Raw genomic sequence first — 10,472 nt, forward strand, 5'->3', positions numbered from 1 at the left:
CAGGAGACAAACTCTAGACAGACATCTTCTACAGCTACCTCAATTACAGCTCTGCCTACCCTGACCCCTGGAAGGATTCCATTCCATTCTCTCAATTCCTCCGATTCTCGCGCATCTGCTCCCAGAACAAAGTTTTCCATGCCGGATCATCAGAAATGTCCAAACAACATGGCTTTCCCTCTACCACCATCAATTTGCCTCTCACCTGCATATCATCCATTACCCACACTTCAGCCCTGGCACCCAATGCCCCACGCTCAGTAAGGACAGGATTCCCCTTGTCCTCACCTACCAGTCTCTGCATCCAACATATTATCCTCTGCCACTTCCGCCATCTACCATGTGACCCCACCATCAGACATACCTTCACCTCCTCCTCTCTCCACTTTCCACAAAGAACACTTCCTCCGTGACTTCCTCATCCATCCACCTTTCCCACCAATCATCCCCTTGACACTTGCACCCACACCTCCTCCCTCACTGCCATTCGGGGCCCCAAACAGTCCTTTTAAGTGAAGCACCACTTCACTTGTGAATCTGCAGGGGTCATCTGCTATATCCGATGCTCCTGATATGGTGGTCTCTACATTGGAGAGACTGTATGCAGATTGCTTCATTGAACATCTCGGATCTGTGCACCACAATGTCTGTCAATGGTCTCATCCGCTGCCAGAGTGAGACCATCTGTAAACTGGAGAACAATACCTCGTATTCTGTCTGGTCACCCTCCAGCTGGATTGCATTAGCATTGGCTTCTTCTGTTGCTGTTAGACTCTTATCCATATTTTCCTTGTCTGCTTTTCTCTAGCTCTGTCTCTTATGTTTTTACACTCCAATCGCTGTATTTTACCTTTATGAAGTGCCTCCCTGATGCCAGCATTGGTTGTTCACACTGGAACGACCAAAACCTGCAAATCTTTGTTGCAATCTGTCATTTTAACTAGCATAATGGCATTCTGTGAAAAAAAAGGGGTGGGAAGGGGGGGACGTGTAACTCAGCAGTGTTGGCGTCTGTGTCTAATGTCACGTATAACATACTGTATTTGATGACATGTTAGACCCACTTGTTTTTCCCAAAAAATGGCTCAAAAATATTTCCAAGTTTTATATGCCAGGTTGAAATTAGGGTGATAATGGTGAGAGCATGGGGAAAAAATGTACTCAATTTAATAAAATATATGCACACAATTTATAAAAGACCATGAGAAAATCTATTGCAAGTATTGATCAAGAGAAATGGATTGCAAACTTTTGACATGTCCTGGGGTAAGTTTATTGTCTGCATAGTGGGTGTCCTTATATTCACACCTTCGGGTTAGGGTTAGATGTAGGATTTGGGATAGGGTTAGGTGTTGGGTTCTGTTGGGTTTCAGGGAAGGGTTGGTTTAGAGTTGGGCTTAGTGGCCCACAGCAACAGAGAGCAGGCAGCAGACCACCGGGACAGAGGGGGTCAGGGGGGTGCAGAAGAGTATGGGACAGCAGGCCGCCAGGACAGAGCAGGAGTACCAAAAACATTATGGTACACAATACACATGGCCTGAATTGGTCCCAGAATGCCTGCAGCACAGTTTACACTGCAGGAATTCCATGAAAAATGACAAGGGGTCTAGAAGGGAAAAATGTTGGAACTGGAATGGCAACCTGATTCTGGTTCCAAGCTTTTAACACAGCATGCATTCCAGGAAAATGGAACACAGCAGCAGTGTTAAAAAAAAACATATCTGCCTGTCTCTCTTCCGTGTTCTCTCTGTTTCCTTTCACAGATGCAAAATCTACCCCCCTCATTAATTCTCACCCTTTCTCTCTCCTAAAGGATCTAAAGGGTGTCTTGCTGAAGGGTGGTATTGAGGATGAACTCCCACTGCTACACAAATGCACCTCATGGTGAGTGTCTCAAACAGCCTCTGACAACCAAGTCCAACTCCTGGCCTTCAGTGTGGCATAGTTCTTACGCCCGGCAGAGCTGTTCTCACTGACAGGGGAAGGAGCAAATGCGGGACACTAATGCCTTGAAACCAGTTGCTCCAGGCAGATGGGGCTCATTACTATGGATGGTGTGACACAATATGTTGTGTTTTACGACACGATTGCAGCGGTTGCAAGGGAAAATTGGTTGGTTGGGGTTGGGTGTTGGGTTTTTCCTCCTTTGCCTTTTGTCAGTGAGGTGGGCTCTGCGGTCTTCTTCAAAGGAGGCTGCTGCCCGCCAAACTGTGAGGCGCCAAGATGCACGGTTTGAGGCGTTATCAGCCCACTGGCGGTGGTCAATGTGGCAGGCACCAAGAGATTTCTTTAGGCAGTCCTTGTACCTTTTCTTTGGTGCACCTCTGTCACGGTGGCCAGTGGAGAGCTCGCCATATAATACGATCTTGGGAAGGCGATGGTCCTCCATTCTGGAGACGTGACCCATCCAGCGCAGCTGGATCTTCAGCAGCGTGGACTCGATGCTGTCGACCTCTGCCATCTCGAGTACCTCGACGTTAGGGGTGTGAGCGCTCCAATGGATGTTGAGGATGGAGCGGAGACAACGCTGGTGGAAGCGTTCTAGGAGCCGTAGGTGGTGCCGGTAGAGGACCCATGATTCGGAGCCGAACATGAGTGTGGGTATGACAACGGCTCTGTATACGCTTATCTTTGTGAGGTTTTTCAGTTGGTTGTTTTTCCAGACTCTTTTGTGTAGTCTTCCAAAGGCGCTATTTGCCTTGGCGAGTCTGTTGTCTATCTCATTGTCGATCCTTGCATCTGATGAAATGGTGCAGCCGAGATAGGTAAACTGGTTGACCGTTTTGAGTTTTGTGTGCCCGATGGAGATGTGGGGGGGCTGGTAGTCATGGTGGGGAGCTGGCTGATGGAGGACCTCAGTTTTCTTCAGGCTGACTTCCAGGCCAAACATTTTGGCAGTTTCCGCAAAACAGGACGTCAAGCGCTGAAGAGCTGGCTCTGAATGGGCAACTAAAGCGGCATCATCTGCAAAGAGTAGCCTGTCCCGCATCGGACTGGTCAGCCACAAACGAGCCTGCAGCTGACGTGGACTTTTTACCCCCTCCATAAATCTTCGTCCGCGAAGTCAAGCCAAAGATAGATATGATATTGGGAGATAAAGTATGTCAGGTTTTATTTTAGTATAGGTCACATACAAACACTTCAAAAGAGTTCTCATTTAAAATATTGGAGCTCTGCTCAAGCTAGACTGGCCGGCTCCAAAGGACTTTGCAAAATCTTTGGGGAGTGTCCAAGGGACTTCACTAATGGATTGTTGTTTTGAAAAGGAACAGATGGAAGAACTCGAAGGATTAGATCTGGAGCCGCAGGCTGACTGGAGTGTAGCTTGCTGTTCTAAGAGGATCATGTGGTTTTTGCAAGCAGAGAGAGAGGGGAAAAAAAAGAGACTGTTTCTCACAGAGAGAGAGAATTCAATTCTGCAATTTTACAGTTCAGCAGCAGCTGGGACTGGAACAGGATATTTTGCAGACTGGTTGCGAGTTCTTAGTTCAGCCTGTTCAAAGCCCTTGTGGTCTGTACAAGAGGAGAGGACTGGCTGCCTAATGTTTCACTTGAAATAAAGGAAACAAAAAGGAACTCTGTGGTGACCTGAAAGAAAGAGATTATCATCTGGAAAACCCTGATGGGACAACTTTCTTCGGCAAGACATTAATGTGGCTGTTTGAAAGGAATCAGTTTGTGTCCAGTGAACAACAAATCTCTCCATGAAAACCAACAAGAACCTTCCTAAGCATTAACCATTTCCCTTTCAAGCACCAAAGCCTGGTGAACTTTATAAATGTTAAATTCTGTGCATAGTATAAGAATTGCCTGCAACCAGTGAACTTGGAGGAATGAGGAGTGAGATTAGACTGTGAATTAAATAACTTTTCTAAAGTTACACGCACAAAACATACACGTGTGCTTAGAATTAGAAGGGGGGTTAAGTTAGGTTAGTTAAGTTCATAGTAATAAGTTAAAGTTTGATCCTGTTTTCATGTTTAAAGATAATTAAAAATGACTTTTATTTAAGTAACCATTTGTCTTGGTGAATTTCTATTACTGCTGGGCTTTGGGGTCCTTTGGACTCCAAACATTTTATGGGGACTCGTCCTTTCAGATTGAAAATTTGAGTTTTTGTGATTTATTATCAACTCTGCCCTGGCTTGCATCCTGTAGAGACCACTCCCGGTTCGCTTCCTCACTCCAGGATCGCTTCCTCACTCTGGGTTTGCTTCCTCACTCCGGGTTCACTTCCTCACTCCGGGTTCACTTCCTCACTCCGGGTTCACTTCCTCACTCCTGGCTCGCTTACTCTCTCCTGTCCATTTACTATTATCCAATTAACACCTTTTGTCAGTTGGTCTCTTCTCCTCCACCTCCCATTCTTCCCTTTTCACCAGCTTTTTAATATAGACTCTTTGCTCACTTTTTGCACCTTGAGACAGGGCTCAGGTCCAAATTATTTGTTATACAGTGTCCTCCATGATGTTTGGGAAAAAGAAACATTTTTTTCTTTATTTGCCCCTGTGCTCCACAGTTTTAAAGTTGTAATCAAACAATTCACATGTCATTAAAGTGCACATTCCAGATTTTATTCAAGATCATTTGTATATATTTTGGTCTGACCAGGTAGAAATTACAGCACTTTTTATACATAGTCCCCTCATTTCAAGTGTTGAAATCTAGGGGTTAAAACATTATGAAATAAATGATTAATCAATAAGTTTATTTGTACTGCATGAGTCAGGGAAAGAGGAATGTGGCTAAGTGGCTGTCACAGCATGGAGCAAAGTTGGCTGAACAAAATTGGCTGCTCCCAAGATACAGGGAGAGGATATGCATAAAACGATTTAGGAGGAATGCTCAACTGAAGGAGGTGGGAAGTAGCACAGGAGACACAGGCCAGATCAGAACAAAGAATGGCCCACAAGAATCAAAGGGAATGGAAAACCAGTCTAGGAGGAAGATTAAGGCACGAGGAGGTGTTAAAGAGAACAGCAGAAATTGGCCAGACAGGGACCGAATGGTGATTAGAAATATCTGGGGATGAATTAATTTCAGATCTAAACAACAGGATAGTCTGGCCTGGAGGATTAACATGGGAAGGCTACACCCCAGAAATCTGCAAAACAGGAGATGACTTGTGATAACCCTTATGCAAAAAGATCTAGCAGGGAAAACAACTTTTGTTCTGTGTGATAAGATTGACCTATATAAACTGTGCCAACTGGACAATAGGGGTCAGTCTCGGGGAGTAGCTCACTGGCAGGTGACCTATGAACTAACAGACTGACCCAGAGCTCTGTTAAGTTTTATTCTTGTGCTGTGCTGTGCTGTGTGGTGTAATAAACTGACTGTTGAACCGAATACCTTCTCCTATCACTTCATTCAACGAACGCGCTGGACTCAGTTCACACATAGACTAAATTAAGAGTAAATAAATTAAAGCCAGAGTCCAACAATTTGGTGACCCCGACGTGATGAAGATGGAGAAGTGACGGAAGAAAAGATACGAAACACCGGTCGATTGTGGTGTGATGATAACAACAAGTGACCATTCAACAGAGGGAGGTAAGCAGACGCCTGTTCAAACGAAGTTCTGCTATTGGCAAAGATAAAATTGTGTGTTGTCACTACTCTGCAAAAGACCTAGTTAAAGACAAGAATAAAACAAAAGGAGGTTGGAATCCCTCTACGGAGGTTGAGGTCCCTCGAGGAAAAGGAGGTTGGAATCCCTCTACGGAGGTTGAGGTCCCTCTAGGAAAAGGAGGTTGGAATCCCTCTACGGAGGTTGAGGTCCCTCGAAGAAAAGGAGGTTGGAATCCCTCTACGGAGGTTGAGGTCCCTCGAAGAAAAGGAGGTTGGAATCCCTCTACGGAGGTTGAGGTCCCTCTAGGAAAAGGAGGTTGGAATCCCTCTACGGAGGTTGAGGTCCCTCTAGGAAAAGGTTGGAATCCCTCTAAGGAGGTTGAGGTCCGGTTGGAATCCCTCTACGGAGGTTGAGGTCCCTCGAGGAAAAGGAGGTTGGAATCCCTCTACGGAGGTTGAGGTCCCTCTAGGAAAAGGTTGGAATCCCTCTAAGGAGGTTGAGGTCCGGTTGGAATCCCTCTAAGGAGGTTGAGGTCCCTCTAGTAGTACGGGGTTGGAGCCCCTTGTAGCAATCTCGAGAGGTAGATTTAGACACTTGGCCAAGTAGTATAAGGTGTATGGGGTGATAGTTATTTGTTTCTATAGTGTGTAATAAGTATTTGTTTAAGAATCGTGTACCATAGTAGTGTATAATAAGTATCTGTATAAGGTGTATTGTGTTATAGTTATTTGTTTCTATAGTGTGTAATAAGTATTTGTTTAAGAATCGTGTACCATAATAGTAATAAGTATCTGTATAAGGTGTTCGGCATTTAACTGTTTTTTCATGCACGCTGGTATTGTTGCTGTGTATATCACTGTATTACTCTCGATGTTTTAAGTACTTCTGAAAAAGGGGTAGCAGAGGTTACAGATTGTACTGTTTTACAGGGTAGAGAGGGCATAGAGGCAAGGTATTTAGAATACGGATCAGGGAAACACAGTGGGGATAGGCAGTCACACAGTGAGGCATCAGTGTACACAGACTAACCGCAAAACAAACAATAGACACTTCACACAACCACGAGACACATAATCCCCCAGCTGGCTCTCTCTCTCTGATCATCCCTGAAGGGGAACACCTGTTTTCAGGGAGCTGCTGGTCATCTGGTGGTTATATAACGTGGAAAGGGGCGAAGTAGAGTGCAGGGTGTCAAAATCCTACCAGGAGAGACAGCCAGGGAGTACGAGGTCTAAAGGGATAAAAAATCGGAACAGAGATGGAAGGAGTAATAAGGGATGTAGGGCAAGAGTTCGGGGAAGACAGAGGAGTTCCCCCATCTGTAGACAGACAGTGGGAAAATACAAGGAATCAATTACTGGGAGGATTACCGAAGGGAGAGGAGGTACAGGCTATGGAACGGTACGAACAGATTTGGAAAGAGCTGCAGAGTCAGGGGAAGGTACCACGAGGGTTTGGAAAAATCCGGCTGTTACTGTACTTAGGAGAAGCAGAGAGGGAAGCATGATCACACACAGAAGACAGGGTCAGGAGAACCCTCGCTTCCCTTTGGGATATGCGTTGCGGGAAAGGGGGGAAGTACGGCTTCCAGAAAGATATAGACAGATGCTGCTAATTTATGAGGGTCCACAAATTGGGGAAAGGTATCAACCCTTCTCATTCACTGACATGAATTGTATTTTGGACAAAATGCCACCTCCGACTGAGGGAGGTGGAGCGTGGATGGGAAAGTTCTGCCAATTTACGATGGGACATAAGATAGCCATAGGGGATTGGAGAGCATTATTGGGGAAACAGCTTGGGTAGAAATGATCGCAGGAATCACTAGGTGCCTCGATGCTGAGCCATTTGCCAACCATGCTACGGCAGTAGGAGGGGCAATGCGAGATAAGTTTCCCGTTCCCCCCGGTGTCATGCAGTCCCTGACCTTTTCCATAAAGGAGGATGAGGAGATCTCGACCTTTTTGAGTCAGTGTAAGGAGAGTTGGACGGATAAAGCAGGAGTACACCCAGCCACAGATCCCTTGCAGACTACACTCTTTAGGGCTGCAGTAACGAGCGGACTGCCAGCCGTAGTTAGGGAGGCATTAGAGAGTAACCCTAATATTCCTGGCTGCTCGAGTGAGCAATGGGAAAAATATTTGACCCATCACCTGAAACGTTACAGGGCTAAGCAAAAGGAGGACAAACAAACTACGGAGTCGGCACAAGTGCAACTCCTTAAGCTTCAATTAGCAGAGGCTAGGCAAAAGGCGAATGAGGAAAAAAAGATTTCCTCAAAGGGTGCGAACCAGATGATTCAGCAGCCACCGCAGCCACCACAAGGGAATGATACAAATTGGCACCCGGCCCCATATTGGGCACCGGGTCCCACCGATGGGGGCAGAATGGGAGGTCCAATGGGGGGATTCCGAGTAAGAGGGAGAGTGTGGAGTGCTCCACGAAGCCAGCCAGCCGTATGTTTTGGATGCGGTCAGCCAGGACACTTGAAGAGAGACTGTCCCCTAGTTTGGGAGCCTCGGGACCCGGGGGCAAGGGGCTATGGACCACCACAACAGCAGCCTTGGGTCCAGCCCCAGAGATCGTCAGTGCCACCCCCGGTACATCAGGCACCCTATGCGGCTCTAGCTCCGAGGAGACAATTCCCTTTGCGGACAGAGGAGGAGCAATATTGCCCACAGTGACGAAGCCCGAGTACCCACGAGCAGGCTAGGTTGGCAGACCCTTTCCTGCAGATGAAAGTCATGGACATGAAAGTATCCTTTTTAGTGGATACAGGGGCCAGGTTTTCAACACTCACTGGCGCTGAGTTTCAAGATAAAACATCATCCTCTAGCGTCCAGCTGATAGGGTTCTCGGGTACACCAGAAAATCTGCCGTTTTCTACACCACTAGTCACTTCTGTGGCAGGACAGACTTTTACACATCAGTACATTTTGTCAGCCAGGTGCCCTACCAATCTTTTGGGCAGAGACTTGTTGTTCAAGTGCGGAGCATCCATCCTTTGTGGACCCGACGGAATAGAGGTCACCTTTCCAAATGGATTTTCTATGAACTGTTCAGTAACTACACTTCATTCCGGTTCTCAAATGTTGTTGGCAGCAGCTGGAGGATCCGTGTCTGAGGGACAATGGGCTGACATTTACTGGGGGCTGCTGGAAACAGAGGACCCACAGAAGGTAGGGCTGCTAAAGCTTTATAATCAATGGAAGCCGTGGATCCAGACGTTACACCCGTATACCCCTCCCTCGGACCCTCCCCATATGACCCTCTTTTACGATAGGGATGGGGATGAAATGTATCAGCATGCCTTTTATGAAGAGGTAGAGGGCAGGCAATGGGAAATTAATTCGGACTACATAGTGATAGGAAAGGAGGGAGTGGCTGCTGCGGTGGCACTGACATCTGAACAGCTGGAATGGTATGAGATGGCAGGTGAGGCCATCCCTCATGTCACCCTTGCAATTGGCACTACTCATCAGGCAAAAGATTTGGGACCGATGTGTCGGAACTTGAAGTCCCTAAGGGACTGGTCTGACACCCAAATACCGACAGTGCAGTTCTCCTCATCTGCTCAGGCATACAGAATTTGGTCCATTACATATGATCAAGTCCTCCTTGAGCATAGACAGATTGAACGATTTCATGGTAGGGAGAAGATGGATCACCCCGACTCAGCCCCTATGCTAGACTCTCTCCCTGAGAACCTGTGGTCAGTGGGATCAGCAGATGTGGGTTTTTGTCAGCAGGTTGATCCCATGACCTTCGAACTGTCAGATTACACCCCTATTTGGCAGATGCAATACTACATCATCCAAAACCAAAGACAGTAGAGGAGATGCTTTTGTTTTTGGGTTTGTCAGGTTATAGTAGGCAGTTTATCCCATCGTATGGTGAGTTGACACATCCACTGCGAACTTTGGTGAATGAGCAGGGGATGAGGAATCTGGGAGCTACACTTGATTGGACTGCACAGGCTGAGATGAGTTTTATTCTATTGAAGCAAGCTCTTACAACAGCTATAGATTTGGCGATTCCAAATTATAACTACCTTTCTTTTTGGATGTTTCTGAAAAAGCACACACAATTGATGGTGTTCTTTTTCAGAAAAAAGGGGGTGGAAGATGTGTGCTCATGTATGGGAGTATCACACTAGACCCAACGGAAGACAGACACCCACCATGTACAAGACATGCAGCAGGAGTAGCAAAGATTCTACAAAAGGTGGCACACATAGTAATGGGACATGGCCTGACAGTATTAACAACACATAGTATTGTAGCATTTGTGAGCTCCACAGCATTTACAATGACTTCGTTAAGGCAGACGAGACTAGAAAAGATCCTGAATGCTCCAAATGTTACGTTTACCCATGAAGGCATTAACATGGCAGAAAATAGTGGAGAGGATGAACCAAACAATAAAAGGTAAGATCGGGAAAGTACAGGCACGGACCAAACTAAATTGGGTGGATGCGTTGCCTCTGGCATTAATGTCAATAAGGAGTTCGGTAAGTTCTGTGACAGGATTCACTCCATATGAACTACGAACGGGGCACCAGTTCCCGGGACCAGGAGCCGGAAGTCAGACTACGAAGAATGAGGTAAGTTCAATGGGATGCAAGCTGTATTATGATAAACTAACGGCTCTGGTGTCAGATTTTTCACAACAGGTCACAAGTCCCAACAGAGAAGGGGAAACACCGATACCTTCAGTCGCGGAGTGGATTCTGCTAAAGGTCATCAAGGGAAAGTGGTCGGAGCCCAGGTGGACAGGACCCTACCGAATGGTGGAGAGGACGTCCCACGCGGTTCGACTACAGGGAAAAGGCGAGACGTGGTATCATTGGAGTCAGTGTGCAGCCACGGACCCACCAGCACGGACACTGGAACAGATTCGT

At 46.6% G+C, this 10,472-nt stretch overlaps 1 protein-coding gene across 2 annotated transcripts; it reads left to right on the forward strand.

The window, feature by feature from the left end:
- Positions 1-4,665: 4,665 nt before the first annotated feature.
- LOC138751260 (uncharacterized) lies at positions 4,666-10,234 on the forward strand. 2 transcript variants are annotated; one of them, XM_069913330.1, is made up of 2 exons: positions 4,666-5,553; positions 8,675-10,234. In XM_069913330.1, the coding sequence occupies exons 1-2, from the start codon at positions 5,520-5,522 to the stop codon at positions 9,403-9,405; spliced, it is 765 nt and encodes a 254-aa protein (XP_069769431.1). In that variant the 5' UTR covers positions 4,666-5,519; the 3' UTR covers positions 9,406-10,234. The 2 variants fall into 2 exon arrangements, with proteins under 2 accessions (XP_069769431.1, XP_069769432.1); XM_069913331.1 differs by having other exon boundaries at positions 8,678-10,234.
- The last annotated feature ends 238 nt before the right edge of the window (positions 10,235-10,472 follow it).

The sequence above is a fragment of the Narcine bancroftii genome, chromosome 1 (assembly GCF_036971445.1).
Source record: "Narcine bancroftii isolate sNarBan1 chromosome 1, sNarBan1.hap1, whole genome shotgun sequence".
In the NCBI taxonomy this organism is placed as follows: Eukaryota; Metazoa; Chordata; class Chondrichthyes; order Torpediniformes; family Narcinidae; genus Narcine; species Narcine bancroftii.

Excerpts from the sequence above, each read along its gene's own strand:
- LOC138751260 (XM_069913330.1), top strand. The coding sequence starts at position 5,520 with ATGATAACAACAAGTGACCATTCAACAGAGGGAG. Across the intron at positions 5,554-8,674 it reads TGACCATTCAACAGAGGGAG|CAGCTGGAGGATCCGTGTCT; the intron begins GTAAGCAGACGC and ends TGTTGTTGGCAG.